Below are 18,439 nucleotides of genomic sequence, written 5' to 3'. Positions count from 1 at the left end.
CCCCTTGCATGATAAATTGACTGCAGATTTAGGGATCTCCCAGACTTGCTCAGGCACCGGTTGCTGGCATTACAGTGGCTTCTCTTGAATTCCTGGTGGTGCTGTCCCGGCTACGAAGCTGGGCTGTTATTTGAGCGCCTGTTTTCTTTTTTTCATTGCTTGGTGGTGCTGAGACATTGTCAAAACAAAAAGCCTCGCCGGTTCTGCGAGCTTCTCGTCTCGCTGCTGTCCTTTGCACTTTTGTTTATTTCTACTGTTGACTTGGCTTTTTTCTTTGCATTCTACTGCGGAATTGTACAGCTTGTGCTGGTCACCGGACAAGAAAGATCACGACCTGACTCTCCCGGTTACCAACAGCCTTCGGTATCTGTTCCCATTTCCCCGACGTCTCCTCCGCAGCCATGCCGCCGCTCCGCCGCCCTCGGCTGCTGCGTTGCTTCTACTGCAACAAATCGCAGGGTCGCCGCCACCAGCCTGGCATCACCAGCTTCGAGTGCCCCAGCTGCGAGGCAACCAATTATCTAGACGAGGTAAGTAATCCATCCAATCTCGAAGCCTTGCACCACAAGCCAGTGCCGTACCACTCACACAAGCCTGCTCTATCTTTAGGCTGGCGATATTACCGACCCGCCGCTCCAAGCGACCCTCGCGCCTTCTTCAGCCCATTTCGCTCGGCCGCCGAGGCTATCGTCCGCGTCCCTTGAACCACGCGACTCCATCTTCTGCCAGACCTGCGTCAAAAACCAGCACCTGTTTACCTCGTCGCTGGCCCAATACCTGCCTGACGATCCTGCCGATCCCGAGTACGAAGTCCTCGAGCGCAACTACTACAGTTTCCGTGCCGGCCTTGAGAAGCGCTATCCGCAGATTTGCGCCGAATGCGAGCCCAGGGTCGCAGCGCGACTGCGCCAGGCCCGCTACACGGCCAAAACCGACTATCTACGGCGCATGATGGAACAGAGCCGCGCTAATCGCCATGCGCGCAAGGGCCTGACCAGCCTGGACGTCCTGCATCGCCTGGGCAAGACATTCTGGTGGGTGGGCGTGATGGCACAGCTACTCTGGCACTTTTGCGTCATTGACAAGCTGTCGGCGCCGTTCCAGTCCTTAATCAGCTGGCCACACTGGCTTGCGCTGGGCTTGCGCTATACTTCCGCGAGCATCCGTCTGTTGCCGCCTTCAAGCGACATCCTTAACCTTGGCCTAGTTGCGTCGCTCATGGCCTTGTGGTGGAATCCGCGCTTCCCGCAAGTGTTCCGTGGCTTCTCTAAGCCCGTCCTGGGTCTCGGCCCGTGGTATGCGCTTCAGACCGGCGGGCTTGTCGCGCGATTCGTGTTTCCGCGCCTTGATGACATGGAATCTGGTCGCGGTGATGAGGCCGTGGCGCATTTGTGCGCGCATCTCGTTGCCGCTGGTACTTTCTTCTATGTAAGTTGTCCTAATGTTCTCATTTATTGCTTCATTCCCAATCTAAATGTCTTTAGCTCCTCCTTGCGTCCCGTTCAGTTGTTAAGCTTGATGCAACGCCTCTCTTTAGTAATGAAGAGTCCTCTCCTGCGCCCAGGCTGAACAAGCCGGTGTCTGTCGGTAATCGCCCCGAGCCGGAAGAGAAGCGCAAGATGGAATCCGAGTCACTGTCATCCATCTTGGACGATATCTTAACCGCGTCTCCCTCTCGCCCCGTGACGCCGCTCAGCCCCTCGCCTCTGCGCCGCAACAACTTTAATTCGTCTCCGCTGGGCGCCCATCACTCTCCTTCTCACCAAAGCGCCAGTCCTAGTTTGCACCACTCCAACTTCTTCTCCGTCAATTCAGTGCAGTCTAGCTTCAAGAACAGCACGCCAAAACGCCTACAGGCCATTCCTCAAGACGACGATGCTATGGACTGGTCACCCACCCAGCCCCAGCTTCCGATACCTTCTGCATTTCAGCAGCACCGACCTGCGTCGGCTTCGCAATCTACATTGCAGTCCTTGAATCCTTTTTCAACCTCGGCCCAGAACCATGACCTTGCATTTACCGCGTTCCGCTACAAGAGCGCTAGAACGCCTACACAACGCTATGTCACTCAGCGTGCTGCTGCCATGACGGCGTCATCGGCCTTGAATTATGCCTCATCTCCTTTGACTTCTCGTACCACCGCCTTTGGCACCCCATCCACGCCGCGCAGCAGAAATCCATTTGCGCAGCAGGCTTCCGGTCCTGAAAGTCCTACTGATAACGGGAATGACGACCCCTTCGGCAGCGGGGCGTCTCCCAACGAAAAGTCTACAACCCCCGTAACCTTTGCTGACGCACGCTTTTTCGCGCCGACACCTAAGAACGACCCACGCAGTGATCTGGCCACCATTTTAAACCGTAGCTTCTCTCTGGGCCCTGACGATGGTAGCACCGCCGCCGACTCGTCCTCGGTCCGTGCAATGTCACCTACCGGAAGCACCAGCTCCATCTTCTCTTCGCCGCGTCTCATTGCGCAACGCGCCGCCCAGCAAAACCCGGCACCCTCTGCAGGTCCGCCGCCCAGCCCCTTTGCTCTGCAACTCTTGCATTCTCCACTTGCCCTGCCGGCCCTACTTGTGCTTCAGGTCGGCGGTTTGTGGGGTGTCTCGCTTGCTGTAGACGACGATCTAAGCCGCCTGTGCCGCGAAGCCGCGCTCTGTCTGGCTGGCGCCATGACAGTGTTCCCCGTCTGGACCTGCATTACGTCTCTCTTTGCGCCGTCGGTGCCACCCGCCAAGTCTGACGACGCTGCACCCATGCAAGCGCCTAGTGTAGCGTTCGCCAAAACACTCGTTGAAGCGGCTGTTAGCGTGGCTGAGTTGGTTGGTGTCGCATACTACAGTGCAGCAGTGTGGCTTCGCGATGACAGTGTCTCTGTCGACGAGGGCGGGTCAATTGTCGTTGCAGCCGTTCTATTGCATCATGCTCTCGGTGCCATCGGTTTAGGCACTGGGCGAGACCGTGATAAGATTGCCAAGGAGCGCGAGATCAGCAGAGCATCCAGTGTATCCAGACTGTACGTGGGTGATTATTAAGGTCCGTCTTTACATTCTCATTCTGCTTGTAGTTTCTTTTGTTTTTTTTTCCTTGGGTTGTTTTCTTTCTTTCCTTTTTCGCACAAAAGCGGCGTTTTACTTTGGGCTTTGTTTGTCACATCTGTTCATATTCATGGCATTCTTGTTAGAAAGGCGTTCTCTTCTGCATTATATATATTGTTGCACCAACCAGGCAAGCTGGTTCTTGAAATTCATGTTTTTCTTTTTTTTTTTATATTCCATCTGCCACTAGCCATATAATCCTTCACTATTTAATGTACTTCTTCAGGCCTCTTAATCTTTCTTTGGCTTGCTCGAGCACCACATCCTCCTTGCACACAGCAAAGCGGATATAGTTTTCTGCCATCGCGGCATTTTGATCAGTGTAGAATTCCGTAGGCGGAATCGCCGCCACGCCCAGCTCCTGAATCAAGAACCACGCCAACTTGAAGTCGCGCGGCCGCTCTGCCACGTGCGGCGGGAATTGGTAGCCTTCCGGTAGCTGCACCTTGGCCATGTTCACCAGCACAAAGTATCCACCTTCAGGCTCCGAATAGGGCAGGCTAAGTTCATCCCAAATCTCGTTGAACAGGTCCATCTTTGCCTTCATATCCTTGACAGCAGAAGTCCAGAAACCTTGCTTGTCTGCTTCCTCAAAGCCTACAGCACAGGCCTCCTGCAACGGCGACACTGAGGAGTAGCAAATGCGCGTGTGCGCAGCTGCCACATACTTGATCAGCTCCTCAGGCCCAATCAGCCAGCCCACTCTCCACCCGGTGGCATAAAAGTTCTTGCCCGCTGAACCAACAGTCAATGTGAGCGCCTCTATTTCAGGTGACAGCGTGGCGATGCGTGTAAACGGCACGTAGAACAGGCGATCGTACACTTCGTCTGACAGGATGAGCACATTATGCTTGACACACAGCGCGCCAATTTTCTCAAGCTCGGCCTTCGAAAACACCTTGCCCACAGGGTTGTGCGGTGTATTCAGCACCAGCATCTTAGTGCGCGACGAAAACGCCGCCTCTAGCTCGTCAAAGTTCAGCGTCCATTCACCAGCTGATGACGTACGCTCGGAACCATCTTTCGGCGGGTGAAGAGGCACATATCGGATCTTACCACCTGCCATCTCAATATTGCTGATATACTGGTCAAAAAATGGCTCCATGAGAATGACCTCATCTCCAGGTTCGATGAAGGCCATGAAAGCACTGAGCATGCCCTCGTTGGCGCCGGTGGTGATAGTCACCTCGGTCTCGGGGTTCAATTGACGGCCCCACAGAGGAGAGTAGGCATCAGCGATGGCCTTCTTGAGGCGCGGACGGCCCTTAGTGGGAGAATATTGATTGCATTCGACTCGTGTGAGGGCCTCCTGAGCAGCGGCAATGATGAAAGGAGGAGGGTTGTATCCGAAGAATCCTTGCCCCATGTTGACAATGGGCTGGTGGGGGGAGGCGGCGGCAGCCTCGTTGATGATGGACCTACGACAAAAGCCCGGTTAGCAGCCGTTCCTAGATTTATAGAATGTCCACTATAGCACAAGATTAGCAGACAGACTCACCAAATGTCTTGTCTCTGGCCCGACACGCGTGCCGCAGGCTTCATACTTTCGTTGGTGACCATGGCTGTGGAAAATGGCCTCAGGTAGACTCTAAAATTAGACAGAAAGATGACGGGAAGATGGTTAATAAAAAGTCCCGAGATCGATCGAGCAAACATCAAGCCTTCCGGGTGATCTCCTAGTCTTCAACGAAACTTGGTAAAAAAGAAGATGTGCCCGCTTAAAGATGGAGAAAGGAAATAATGACTCAAACGTCGCAAAGAGAGCTCGATGTTCTCGATTAAATGGAAACTGCCTTCTTGATCCGTGCCCCCACTGTCTGTGTAACACCGATAGCGAGGAGGGGCAACTACGCCCTTAGAGTACAAATATCTACAGCTTCTTTCCCAATTCATGACAGCGGTAATAATCCTGCAGATTGCGTGATCAACAGCACAAAACAAAGCACAAGTCTAGGGTCCGTCTGAGAGCTAAAATAGGGTTAATATAAACAAATATCACGTGGTATAGTTTGAACGACGATGATGATTAGAACAAGCATGAGAATTAAACACCGCTGACCTCTGGCAAATATGACATCAAACAGTCACTTTTAACGCCGACAACCAAGCAACTCCAGGAGCCAAGCCTAGCTTCACCAAAAATGGCAAATCCTCTAGAGGCAGGCTCAGCTCAGTAGAAGCTTTCCAAAGACAATGCATACCCAAACAAGACTGCAACAAAGGCCACCCTTCCACGCACTGATACTATGACCACATCTTTTTTTCTAGCAAGGATTCGGTGCTAGCCAGAGACAGAGCCGACGACATATCATCGGCAAAACTTTTAGACTGCATCAAAACTGGCCGCATAGAAAAGTACCTTTGATCGGGCAACGAGCGCATCCGTTTAGCTAGATTAACCACCCGGTTATAGCTCATGTCCGTCTTGTAGCCCTGTCCTGCGTCTTCGGCCATGGCCAACACCCAGGCGCGCACCATGTACCACTCCAGGCACCATTTCCGTAAGATATTAACTCGCTTGTTGAGCGTAGATACCACCTGCGCAACCCACATTTCACAGGTAGGCTCGACAAGATTGACAATGGGTAGGCTGGTGATAATGTGCTCTAGGTCCTGCATCTTGGTGAGCATGCCAATTTTTGCTCTAATCACAAGTCCTGAGCCGATGCCAAGAGGAATACGGTCCTTTTCGACGCGGGCAATGTAATCATTTCCTTCTTTCGTGTAGATTAGGTGGTAGCGAGTGCCCTTGGAAAGCGGTGTCTCAATTGACGGACCAGCAACAATGGACCAATGGTATCTGGTAGAGTGAAACATCAGGGGTTAGTGTTGCTGGTGTGAATCATCAAGGCAGGATAGCCTGACTTACTGTGAAAAGGCAGCGTCTCCCTCATGCTTGTGGGGGTGCATGGAAAGGGCCACATAAAGCGGGATGTCTTTGTAAAGTCTGCCGAACATGATGTTACGAGCGAGAAGTATGTAGATAAAGATAATAACTTGATATAGGTCTGAATTGAGGGCTGGAAGAATACTAAAGTGAGGGGGAGTAGGCGACGGAAGTTGGGGGTTGGAACTCGGGAACTTTTAGAGACCGGAATACACCGAAGAAGTGTAGTAACCACAGTGTATCGGGCTGGATGGGGTGAAAGAGGTGGAAATTGTCGATCCAGAAGATAGTAAGTGAGAAGTTGCGAGGAGGGAAAAGAGTATAAAATATTATAAAAAAACATAAAATAATTTATTCTTTGTAGGTGAGTTTTTGTGTTCTGGGTAACGATACGAGCGGGTAGGAAAGCTGGACCAACACGCGGAGTTGACTGAGAGTAAAAGAGAGGAGAAGACAAAGGTGCAGGAAAGCAAGAGAGTCGATCTATATAACAACGCCTCCGATGTCATTAGCAAGCCACATGGGAAGGGGAAAGAACTCAGAAGAGACAGGGCAGGACCAGCAGATGTCGTTGATAAATAAATGACTACTGTTATTGCCTCTATCTACTAGAGCAGGCGTCTTCTGATCGCCAAATATGCAACTAGAGTGTTTCAGTCTAGAAGCAGTTGCCCAGGAGTTATTTTGTGTGTATTTATATTTACATGTAGTTATGTACATGAAGATAAGATATCTCTGCCGTCTCTGTCTACTGTGCCCTAAACCGGTCACTCCTACTAGGAGGAAACACATATCCCGAACCGGACGCCAACCTGTTCACCAGGAAGTAAAATGCGGAACCACGCTGAGTTTATATCCGGCGCCGAATTGAGTCGCTTTGAGATATGTGGGCGATAAATATAGTTAAGTTAAGAGCTGCTTTGAGAAAGAGGAAGAGTGCCCTCCCTGAGTACTCTCGCGTGTTTATCGAGACCACCAATTTCTTCCACATTCAGCCCCACAAGGCGGCGATAGGTAGACTGTGTCTCTCTCTCTCCGCCGAAGAAGCCAACATCTTTTGTTGGGTGTCTCAGTTGTGGCTTAAGCTTTGATTGCTTCTTTTCCGTTGGCAGTTTTGTAGATGCCAGGTCTCAATCTCAATACCGCAACCGGGGTATGGATTTAGAAGGCTGGCACATTCCTGTCAAAAGCTTGATTCCATTCCCACGGAGGCCGCAGGGAACAGAGACGGTGAATGGCCGCCTCTATTGCCGCTTCTGATAGAAACAACCCAACAGATGAAAGACACGAACACCCGGTTCTAGTAAACAAACAAAATATTTTAAAAAGAGACTGTCGTCGGAGGGCAGGCATTGGAACACAAAGGATTAATGGAAGGCCGTCGCTCAAGCGGAAGGGAGTGTGCAGCGAGCACTGACGAAAGCAAAATATAACCCTTTTATCTTTAGGGTTACATGGTTGTACAAACACTCCGGCTTTGACACAAGGCCCTAGTTGGAATCTTGCGACACCTTCCTCTTCAGGAAGAACTCTAACCACACGTCGTGGGAATGATTGTTGAACTTCTTGTCCGCAAGCAGTGTCCTGAGGATCTATGATCGCAATACCGACAATGCGATCTAAGCACTGGCTCAACATTGAAATTTGAAGAAAAAATCTAGTTAAACTATCTAATGCGTTCATATTTGCAGCTCTTGAGCACAATGGATCTCGCCAGAACAACAGAACTATGTGCAGCAACAATTACAGTTGAAACTACGCGGTCAGTGAAGTAAAGAAGCGTTGACACGTGTCCAACTACTGAAGCTTTTGCTACATGCACTCCTGTGACAAAATACATTCTCGCCCTATCTAAAAGCAAAGTGTCTTCGTAGCTAGAAAACATGGGCTCCGGTTGTGTACCTTCCTATCAAATTGAAGATAGATTAGGAAATCGCCGACTTTCCCTGGGGTTACAAGCCAGCTGCTATAACTAGAAAAGGGAGCCATTGGGAAGCAAAAGGTTCAGCTGCTGATTTTCGCCTCCTTTTTTACCTGCCCTTCCTCCCTATTCTATCGCCCATTAAAAGATAGGAAACTAGTAGAATTGTGCCCTGACGTTCTTCATTTTTCCATAGTTAGAGACAGTACTTTAACCTTTTCTTTGAAGCTGCGATAAATCAAGTTCGTAATCTGAAAAAAATATATCTTCTTTAGCTATCATCATCGGCTACCTAACACCTCACCATGTCTTTAGGTTCTAGCAAGGCCGTATCCGCTACAGGCGGGAGGCATTGAGTAACGGCTCCCGCCAATCCCTCCGTATAAAGCCTAGGAGAGCCAGGACGTTGTGTCAAGCGAGCCAGGATGGGTTCCAGTCAAAAGCCGATTTTGCATCTTTATACTCTTGGTTTGGGACCTCCATTGTTATTGCTTTCTTCTACCTCCTGAAATTATCACACTACTTGACTATACCTACTAGTATATCTATTGCTCATTGGGTTCTCACTGCCCTACACAACTAGAAAAGGATAATGCCTTTAGATTGACAGCCTGCTTGTACGATGCTATGTAGTAGAATTTCACTAACGGTGAGGGCTGTGTCTGTGTCAACAGGGCGTCAAACTTTGACAATGATTCGCGAAAATTATAGTAAGTGGTATTGCCATCTAGAGCTGTTCACTCTGACCGAGTTAGTGTCGATACGAAATTTCATTTGTTGCGTCGTCAAATTAACGTTGCTTCAGATTCCAGGCTGCAAGGTGACTTCGATATGGGTTCAAGGGTTCACTCAGTCCAGCCCGCATTGGCTATACTGAAATCATCTCAGGCTACTTCCCCGTTTCGTGTCTATAGTATAGGCCGAAAACATTTGTCGGTAGTATCCATTCCATCTTGTCACAAGCAGCAGTACTATCGCGCCACAGTTGTGCCACTGTCTTCATCAAGGTCCTTTCTACAACTCTGATTTGTATTAGTTAGTTAGTTAGGGTCAGGATATTTTTGGCTTAGTTTTTTCTTTTCTCAAGAGAAGCACATCATCGTGAAAGGTTTTGCTTTTGTACAAGCCGAGCCCCCTTCATCATGTTGATCATTAACGACTACGATTTGCGGCCATCACTAACCCTGTCTGTGGTAACCCTAGTAACACGGTCCCACAACCTGAATAGACAACCAAATCATCCATGTTGTAGCTATGGAAATCTCCTAGACCAAAACAACTCGTGTTTTCTTGAATTGGTTAAAACTTCATCACAAACGCGTCTTTGATCAATCAACCTCCGTCTATTTTGTTTCTTTGCCTGCTATCATGTTAATCTCCGAGGGTCTTTTGGCCGTCATATCAAGTGAATGGCTGCCCCCTACGCGTGCTAACTGGGAGCTGATTTCGACCGTGTTCTCGATACTCTTTCCAGTCGTATGTCTCCTTGTTGCAAAACCCATCGGTTCGCTCTCACTAATCCCAAATAGCTAGGGGCGCTGCAATTCATAATCAGCTGGTACGGGATGGGCAAGACTAGTGTCAACAGTCTGTTCAACATTTCCGGCCGCTGGGCCTGGCTGACTATGGAAGTCCCGGGCTTCTTGATCTTGTCGTATACTATGACAGTGCTTCCAGAAAGATTGGGTATCACAGAACTGCCCTGGCAAAATAGAGTTCTTGGTGCGCTGTTTGTAAGTATAGTGTATAGTTCACGACTATCCATCTCTGATTTCCTAGCTTTCTTAATCATCTTTGTTCTCATCGCTGACGCATTTGCCCTAACCTTTACAGATTATTCACTACGTGTACAGGGCGGTTCTATTTCCATTTATGCAGCCCAGCATGTCGCCTATTCATGTTCTCATTTGGGCCAATGCCATTATATTCCAGGTCTGCAATGGAATTAGTATTGGTGCGTGGCTTGGCGGCTATGGCCCTACCACTACAGAAGACTGGACCCCCTATTCCTGGAGCATGATTCAGTTTGTAGTTGGCATCGCGCTGTTTTATATTGGACTCATGGGCAACTTCTTCCACGATGAGGAGCTTCGCGAGATTCGTCGCGTTGAGAGACGCAGACGTGGGCGCATTAACATGGCGGGAGGCGGAAATATGATGGCTGAGGATATAAGTGTGCATAAACACTATCGCGTTCCTGAAGCAATGCTGTTCAAATGGATTTTGTATCCGCATTACCTCTGTGAGTGGATCGAATGGCTCGGCTTCTGGATAGCTGCGGGCTTCGGGTGTGTTCCAGCTCGGTCATTCTTGGTCAATGAGATTATGGCCATGTTCCCAAGAGCATGGAATGGAAAGAAGTGGTATGAAGAAACCTTTGGTGAGGAGAAAATTCGCAGAAAGTGGGTTGTCGTCCCGGGGTTGTGTTAGTTGTGAAGACCACACACTAGATTTCGGATAGATTACTTATCCCAGGCAGCTTAACGAAGTGTTCAGTAATATCAAGTGAAGGATACTGCGACATATTGATGAGCTACACAGAAGCGGTTGTCTCCAAGTATCCTCCCAGCTGATGGGCTGAACATGTACATACAACAAGGTTACTGTAGTACAAAAGTCTCTGTACGACATGGACTGTGCAGCTGATATCGAAGAACTATTCATGTCAGTCACGAAAAGAAAGTCGAGCCCGTTAAATGAATGTAGATCAATACTGGGCTTGGGCTTTCTATATCCTTCAAGTTCCACATGGAGGGACACAGTCGAAGAAACCCGTGTCTTTATTCCTGTTACAGATTCTTTCGTGACATGCTCCACACAAGTAACGGAGTGAGTCCTCGTTTCTACACACCAAGTACATCTGGAAGACAATAGGTACAACTGACTTACCCATGGAGGTTTTTAGCTGTGGTGTTTAGACTTATAGTGGGCCACTAATGTTTTACTCGTACCCAAAGCTCATGATTTTCTATCATGAGACGATCATGATTGAGCTGTCTCTGCTGCACAGCTCAGCCATAGTCTTGACGTGTCCAAAAACTCTGATCATCGAAAACGAGAAGCACAAAGCACATGGTTACCTGATTGAATAGCTGTATATGAAGGACTGTGGCTTCGGCGATCTTGGCTTTTCCTTGAGCTACAACTAGTTAGTATAAGACATAGGGATAAATGCAGGAACATGCATCTCAGGGAGCACATGCATACATTATAGGAGGTACAAAAACGTATAACCCACGGGAATACAAAAGATCTTTGGCTAAATCGGGAGGAGGGACGAGATAAAGACGGAGAATAGGAGCGGAACAAAGATGAAGAAGAACATAGGGAACAAGCTTAAAGCGAGGGCTCGTGTTGTGTAGGCAAGATCGACCAGGCTCAGCGCAGGGCTTACTCTGCAAGTACAGCCACTATAAGCGCGGCGTACACAAGATATTATTGTCTTGGGCTGTATACTATCAGGTAGTTTGGATTATTTCAAAGCATAGCGGGCCTTGGCTACGGAGGTTTCCCTGGCACTGCTGGTGATCGGCGAGTATCTGATGCGACGACCTTGGTTGATGTATAAAATAGCACCAGGCCCGCGCCCTTAATGGTAATTCTCGATGAGACTTGTCTCCTACCGGACCTTTCCTACACACGCTCATTTTTGTCAAATCGCTCTTTATCGTCACTCTTTTACTTCCCTTGACTTGCGTTTCTTTACTCTGTTCTTTACTCCGTTGTCTTTTCCTCTGTTCTTCATTCATCCACTCCAATTTAATCTGTTCCATTCACTGTTTCCCTTCCCATAGAATGCCACCACTTATCACCGCTTTCAAGCTCGCGGTGCTGGTCGCCGGTGTTGTTGAGGGGCGTGATTGGGTGAGCCCTGAATATCGCTGGCTGTACACACAGCCCTTGCCTATTCCACCTGTGAAGCAGCAGAAATGGTAATCAACTATGCATCGCAATACCACGACGAAATGTATATCACTAACATGCTACACTTTTTCTAGGCCCAGCCAGGTCTTTTATCACAACGCTACCGGTGCACCAATCAAGTACTATGAAGTCAAAGAAACTGAGTTCACACGACAGATCTACCCAGGCCTTCCTCCCACCAAGCTCCGCGGTTACGACGGCATAGTCCCCGGCCCAACCTTCATCGAGGACAAGGGTATTGAGAGTGTAGTCCGCATTACAAATAGTCTGAGCGTGAACACCAGTTGCCATTTGCACGGATCCTTTAATGTGTGTATTCCTTTCCGATTGCTGGTAGCTTTTGATACTGACAATCAATTTTAATCCAGCGTGCACCATGGGATGGCTGGGCTGATGATCGCATTCAACCTGGACAATACAAGGATTATTACTACCCCAATGGCCAAGTGTTAGTCGCTTTTGTATTGATGCCTAACATTGAGAAAAAAGGCTAACATGATATCATTTTCAGGGCTCGAACACAATGGTAGGACACCAACTTCCCATTGAATTAATATGTCATTGGCTGAATTGTGCTACAATATAACTGGTTCACAATAGTCTATGCACCATCTAATAGTGATGTATATCAAATGTCCTGGCACTAACCAAGGAATAGGTATCATGATCACGCTGCTCATATCACCGCACAAAACGTGTATTATGGCCTTGCTGGCTTCCATATTCTCAAAGACGCAAACGAAGCCAGCCTGAATCTCCCCGGTCCGTATGGACAATATGATATCCCACTAGCCATTTCCTCTCTCCAGTATGACTCCAATGGCCAAATTGTATTTCCACGCGGCCAAATCAACGACCTGCCGGGTGATATGTGAGCATCGAGATTTTCCATTGTCACATGGGTCCATGGTACACTAACTCATGCATAGCATCCACGTCAACGGCGCTCCCTGGCCGCATTTTCACGTTGAGCCGCGCAAGTATCGTTTCCGCTTCCTCAACGCTGCTTTGACGCGCACCTTCAAACTAGGCTTCCGCCGTGATTCGGTTGTTGCTGGTAACATTGGCTTCGACATCATTGCGTCTGACAGTGGGCTTTTCCCGGCACCACAGCCAGCAGACACAGTGCATATCTCCAATGGCGAGCGCTACGAAATTGTTGTAGACTTTTCTCAGTTCCAGGGCGAAAACTTGACACTAGTCAATGCTCGTGGACAGATTGGCGAAGGTGAGTAGACAATATTTAATCAGGCAAATTATTGATGGAACTGCGTACCAAATTTTCTAACTACCTCCTTTACAGATTTCCTTCATACGGACAAGGTCATGCGCTTCATTGTCTCTTCGAACACCAAAGTCGCAGATGTTTCCACTGTCCCCAAGCAGCTGTCTATGGCAGATTTCCCATCGCAGCCCGTGTCCCGCAAACGTTCCTTTACTTTTGCTAAATACCGGGGTCTCTGGACTATCAATGGCATCACATGGGACAACATGCGTGCGCGTATTTTGGCAAATCCCATTCGTGGTACAGTCGAGACATGGGACTTGATCAATAACTCGAATGAAAATCATCCCGTCCACGTGCATCTCGTCGATTTCCAAATTGTATCACGCACAGGTGGGCGCAATCAGGTCTTAGACTACGAGAGTGCTGGCTTGAAGGATACGGTTTGGCTGGCACCAAGAGAGCATGTTACGGTTCGTGCTTACTTTGGTCCATGGCCTGGAGTATACATGTTCCACTGTCACAATCTTGTGCACGAGGACCATGCTATGATGGCAGCCTTCAATGTATCTCTGCTTCAGGCATACGGGTACCAGGATGAAGAATTTAGCGATCCTATGGAGCTAGAGTGGGCACCACGATGGATCGAGGCTGCTGCATATGAGCAAATGGCTGTCGCTGAACGCATATTTGAGCTCACTGAGCGGACGCCCTACTACGAGCATGATGGTGATGAAAGTGGCGGCAGCGATTCTAGCTCTACCTCTGTTGCAGACTCAGACTCTAGTGTCGGCTCGGGCTCGGGCTCGGGCTCCAACTCTGATTCCGACTCTGACTCTGACTCTGACTCTGACTCCGATTCCGATTCCGATACTGGTTCCCAAGCGTTAAACACCACTTCTCTCACTAACCGCCCGGGTACTGCTTCTCATGTTCCTACACGACTTTATACTCACCGCCACTCGCGCCCAACCTGGGCTTATGGTCAGCCCAAGCAAGGTAGCGGCGCTAACAGGAACAATGGCTACCCTAAGCCTGCGTGACTAACCGGCCCTTGTGCTCCATTCTTTGCTACAGCGGTGATAACAACTACGGCTCCTGGCACAGAACTTCCGCCCTATTTGTCTCCTCGTCCGACAGGCTTGCCGCAAGAGTGCCAAAGTACTTTAGAATCCTGGTCAAAACTTGAAGAGATGCATTGGAAGACACAGGCAGAATTTACTCGAACCCAGACTTTTGTTTCTACGACGCCAACTCCGGATTTTAAGCCATCTAACCAGGCAGGCTTAACGTGGGACACTTTGGTAGAAACTGCATCCCTCTTAGAAACATTTGCAACTTTGGAGCCATCTGCGATTTCTACTCCTTCGCATGACTCTACCGCTACTTCCAACCTGCTTCCTATTCAGAACTCTATCACTCCAGAAACTCCTACTTCTCCAGTAGCTTCTTTTGCCTCAGAAATCAACCAATCGCAACCTGACAGCGATACCTATTCAGAAGAAACTGTATATACCACGGTAGCATATGTGTCTTCGACTTCTCCCTTCTTGATTCCCACTGCTTCTCTTCCTGTCTCTACTGTTCCGGCTTCCCCGACGCCTCACCAATCATATGTTCCTTCTACCCTCCTTAGATTTTGGCGGTCACGTCGCCCTCATTCATTTAACCTACTGCATTAGAGGTTTCGATGGTGACAATATAATTTTTGGCTTTAATTGTGTTTATATTTTCTCATCTTGGTTATATTTATCTAGATCATAATACTTATCAGTTTCTTGAAAACAAACACATACATTGGCTTTTGTGATGCCAGGCGGCGTCAGCATTAGTTCACGATCGCAATTCAGTTGTTGAGGTTCGTGTAACTGAGAATATAGGGTTTGATGGTTAGGGTTGACTGGCTGATCCCTGCCCATTCATTCAATCAATCATGGCACTTAACGACACCTAACCATGTTGACTTCACGTTCCTTCAAAACCATCTAATTTTTTATCAAAGCAAATAACTCATACACTTGGTACCTACATATTCAGTACCTGCCTAGGTTATTTATGCTGTCGTCCTCGTTGTTGGCGAGCGGCTTTGCGCTCTATGCAGCTCAGCTGCTGACGCTCCCAATCGCATTTCCGATGTACTTTTCACTGGCATTTAGCGTCGTGACAGCGGTGAGCCGGGCACTTGGTGGCAATGTATCACCGGCTGTACCGCCAGTGTTTGTGTGCACCTTTGCCTTGACAGTGCTGGTATGTGAAACGCAACCGTTATTTCATGGTCATCACCGACTAACCCTTATAAGGTCAACATATGCCGCCTTCGCGGTATGGGTCATAGGCCTCGCGGAACATCCCAGAATACAGTATCCAAGACAAGATCGAATGACAGTCTTCTCTATACTGTAATTGTCCTTGGTTCGGGGGGGCACACCAAGGAAATGCTATACATGATGAGTCAGGGCTTCAAAGCATCCCCCAATGCCCATCGACGCTACCTGATTTGCTCAGGCGACCGATTATCTATTTCTCACTTGGAAGAATGGGAATCAGACCAGCAAAGGGCATTAACACACAACCAAGACTTCGTGGCTACACAGACAAAATCACCAACTGGAACCTTTGACGTAATCACCATTCCTAGGGCGCGCAAGATTCACCAATCGTTGCTCAGCACGCCATTTACGGCTGCAACATCGGTGATGATGCTGGCCCCGGCCTTATTGAAACGGCCTCAAGGTAGAAATGACCTAGGCTTGCCCGATCTGATAATCTCCAACGGTCCGGCAACAGGCTTCTTTACGGTTCTGACCGCGTTTGGTCTACGTGCCTTGGCACTGGTTCCAGAAGCCAAGATGCGGAGCCTGTACGTTGAATCATGGGCGCGCATCAGTACCTTGAGCATCACCGGTAAACTCTTCCGGCTCACAGGGATCGCCGACAGGGTGGTGGTTCAGCACGGTGAGTTGGCGCGGAAACATGGACTGGAGAACGCGGGATGGCTCGTGCTTGAGAGAAGGGGACAGGTACAGAAATGAGAGAGACAGCAACACATGGGCATGGGATCGGGTAACGTGGAGCGAATTAAACCCTAATAGAGAGAGTTGATACATTATCGAGATCGGAGTACATGTCGACAGAGAGAATATACCACCCCGGTGTTCACTAGAATGATGAGACAATGGTAAAAACTAGACTTCGATACATGGATACATCTCGGAGTCACGACCAAGTGCGTTCATGACGATCGGGTTTTAACAAACATCCTCGTTCTCTGGCCGAAATCAAGTGGTTGACAGCATCAAGTTCCTTATAGATAGGAGGACCCCCTGTATTTAACGGGGCTTTCCATGCGGAGAGGCTCCTTTATTCTTGAAGTGCCGAGCATCCCGGGCTGGAAGAAAGTGTGGCCAACAATGCGCATGCTTGCTCGCAATCCCTACTAGTACAAGCGAAATCCAGGCTGTAGGGATAGGGAGAGGCGAGGGCACACGCCAACTCATGGACTACCCCGAATAGGGGATCCGAGCACGTGAAGGATAGGGTCTTGAGATTTGTGAACACTGGTGGGAGACAAGAAATACGAATTAAAAAAATAAAAGACCGACATCTAAATAGAGCGAATGGTAAACAAACAAGAGGATGACACAAGAAAAAAGTAGAATGAAAAATAAACAATAAAAAGAAAGGAAACATCAACAAAGAAAACACAAGTCTGTCAGGCCAGCCCGCTCTGCTTAGTCAGTCTTTGGTAAGTTACGCACAATAGGCGCAAACAAGCGCTCCTGTAGGGGCAGCAGCCGCAGGAACACGTGACTCCAGCGCCAGCCCAGCAGCGGAATCATAGCCCCGACCATGGCGTCAGTCAGGAAATGGTTGGCCGTGGCCACAATGGTGACCAACATGGCGGCAGGCCAGAGCGGGGCCAGAATGCGGAGCATCCGGTGCGGCGAGAAGCGGCAGATGCAGACGGCTAGGTACAGCGACGTGCCAAAGTGCAAGCTGGGCATGGCCGCGATGGTGAGCTGGAAGCGGTTGTTGTTCCACACATTGGCAGCCGTGCCGCTGGTGGCCGCGCTGTGCAGGATGTCGACAAAGCCGTACTCGCGCGGCAGCAGTCTCGGCGGGTAGCAGCGCCACACGGTGATGATGACGAAAGCAATGGCGTTGTTCATAGCGATGGTACGGCGGATGCGCTGGTAGGTGGGTGCCGGCACGTACTTGAACGTGTACACCAGGAAGCAGACGCCGACGGTGATGTGCGAGTAGTAGATCTTGGCCAGGATGGACATGAGCCACGGGTGCTGCGTCAACACATATTGCTGGAATGGCTGCTCGATGGCAATGCCGAGGTACTGTTCGGCGCGGAGGACTTGAAGCGCATGGCCCTGGGCGCGTTCGAAGATGGCTTGGTTGCCGGCGATGAGGCGGGCCGAGAGGGCGCGGAGGAGCTGGTAGACCCTGATGAGCGGGGTGAGAGTGTGTTAGTGATGTCGCAAAGGGGGGAACCGCGGGCCGGTGGGTTTCCGGTGTCGGCAGCCGGAGTGCTGGCTCGGGGTGTCTTTGTTCCACACTCACCAGTATGACAAGTTCCAGTACCAAATCTCTATCAAGAACGGGAACTTGTTGAAGAAGCGCCCTAGAAGCGTCCAGAACACGCTGCGGCCCTTTTCATTCTGTCCGCCGTTCCAGTAGCTAGTTGTGATACCGCCCTTGCCGCTTTCTTGTGCGTTGGCTCGTTCGTAAAAGTGGCTGTCCCCGCGACGGCGGTTGACGATGCTGCCAATGGTGAAGCCCAAGACAATAGCTGCAGATTTGTTAGCAATGCGTGGTTGGCGAGGGTAGAATATTAGGAAATGGGAACCAACACAAGGGCTCGACCGAGTTTCTGAGAGCGGCCGACATGATGGGAGGTCGAAGGTTGTCGGTCAAGAAGCAACAGAAAAAAGGGTTGCAAATGAAAAGGAATGAATATGAAGAGAAAGCTCGAGGCACAACGAGGAGCTTTGGACTGCTACTGGCCTGATGAAGTGCAACTTAAAGGAGAGAATAGGCCAAAAAAGCAAAGCAACCTTGGACGGCACAAGGGAACGGGAGACAGACACAAGAAGGCGGACGTGCTGTATAAAAGAACAAATATAAGGCGAAAGGAACCGGTGATGGATAGCCAACAGCGCTTTTCTTTTCGTTTTTCATCCAGGCTAAACAAAGGAAAACGCGTAGACTAAATGGCCAGGTCAGACGGTAGAGTACGCAGCGTAGGGGGTAGTGGAGGGGGGCGACTTTAGCCAAGGGACGAGAACTACAAACAAGCCTAGGATCACAGACACTAAAACTGCCTCTGTGCCGCATAAAAGGCTGAGCATATAAGTGGTGCTTTGGCGGTTGTT

The 18,439-nt window shown here is 49.5% G+C and overlaps 7 protein-coding genes across 7 annotated transcripts; 4 read left to right on the top strand and 3 right to left on the bottom strand.

Moving 5' to 3' along the window:
* Nucleotides 1–401: 401 nt before the first annotated feature.
* BROUX77_007321 (uncharacterized protein) lies at nt 402–3,035 on the top strand (the record flags this gene model as incomplete). The annotated part of the gene is made up of 3 exons (XM_073752404.1): nt 402–530; nt 610–1,428; nt 1,485–3,035. 3 exons carry the CDS (start codon nt 402–404, stop codon nt 3,033–3,035), a joined length of 2,499 nt encoding a protein of 832 aa, XP_073601614.1.
* A 268-nt stretch (nt 3,036–3,303) lies between these two features.
* On the bottom strand, nt 3,304–4,754 carry BROUX77_007320 (uncharacterized protein; the record flags this gene model as incomplete). The annotated part of the gene is made up of 2 exons (XM_073752403.1): nt 3,304–4,516; nt 4,597–4,754. 2 exons carry the CDS (start codon nt 4,752–4,754, stop codon nt 3,304–3,306), a joined length of 1,371 nt encoding a protein of 456 aa, XP_073601613.1.
* Nucleotides 4,755–5,342: 588 nt separating this feature from the next.
* BROUX77_007319 (uncharacterized protein) lies at nt 5,343–6,056 on the bottom strand (the record flags this gene model as incomplete). Its single annotated transcript, XM_073752402.1, has 2 exons — nt 5,343–5,898; nt 5,968–6,056. 2 exons carry the CDS (start codon nt 6,054–6,056, stop codon nt 5,343–5,345), a joined length of 645 nt encoding a protein of 214 aa, XP_073601612.1.
* Nucleotides 6,057–9,274: 3,218 nt separating this feature from the next.
* Nucleotides 9,275–10,336, top strand: BROUX77_007318 (uncharacterized protein; the record flags this gene model as incomplete). The annotated part of the gene is made up of 3 exons (XM_073752401.1): nt 9,275–9,382; nt 9,436–9,639; nt 9,740–10,336. The coding sequence occupies 3 exons, from the start codon at nt 9,275–9,277 to the stop codon at nt 10,334–10,336; spliced, it is 909 nt and encodes a 302-aa protein (XP_073601611.1).
* A 1,365-nt stretch (nt 10,337–11,701) lies between these two features.
* Nucleotides 11,702–14,737, top strand: BROUX77_007317 (uncharacterized protein; the record flags this gene model as incomplete). The annotated part of the gene is made up of 8 exons (XM_073752400.1): nt 11,702–11,838; nt 11,905–12,139; nt 12,199–12,278; nt 12,342–12,356; nt 12,489–12,701; nt 12,760–13,058; nt 13,134–14,054; nt 14,133–14,737. The coding sequence occupies 8 exons, from the start codon at nt 11,702–11,704 to the stop codon at nt 14,735–14,737; spliced, it is 2,505 nt and encodes an 834-aa protein (XP_073601610.1).
* Nucleotides 14,738–15,110: 373 nt separating this feature from the next.
* Nucleotides 15,111–16,087, top strand: BROUX77_007316 (uncharacterized protein; the record flags this gene model as incomplete). The annotated part of the gene is made up of 2 exons (XM_073752399.1): nt 15,111–15,302; nt 15,356–16,087. The coding sequence occupies 2 exons, from the start codon at nt 15,111–15,113 to the stop codon at nt 16,085–16,087; spliced, it is 924 nt and encodes a 307-aa protein (XP_073601609.1).
* Nucleotides 16,088–16,786: 699 nt separating this feature from the next.
* BROUX77_007315 (uncharacterized protein) lies at nt 16,787–17,954 on the bottom strand (the record flags this gene model as incomplete). Its single annotated transcript, XM_073752397.1, has 3 exons — nt 16,787–17,510; nt 17,628–17,856; nt 17,918–17,954. The coding sequence occupies 3 exons, from the start codon at nt 17,952–17,954 to the stop codon at nt 16,787–16,789; spliced, it is 990 nt and encodes a 329-aa protein (XP_073601608.1).
* Nucleotides 17,955–18,439: the final 485 nt, after the last annotated feature.

Source organism: Berkeleyomyces rouxiae, assembly GCF_048999995.1.
Source record: "Berkeleyomyces rouxiae strain 22BRR77 chromosome Unknown BrBRR77_ptg000012l, whole genome shotgun sequence".
In the NCBI taxonomy this organism is placed as follows: Eukaryota; Fungi; Ascomycota; class Sordariomycetes; order Microascales; family Ceratocystidaceae; genus Berkeleyomyces; species Berkeleyomyces rouxiae.
The sequence above is the reverse complement of the archived record's forward strand: the minus strand, read 5'-3'. Positions and strand labels throughout refer to the sequence as shown.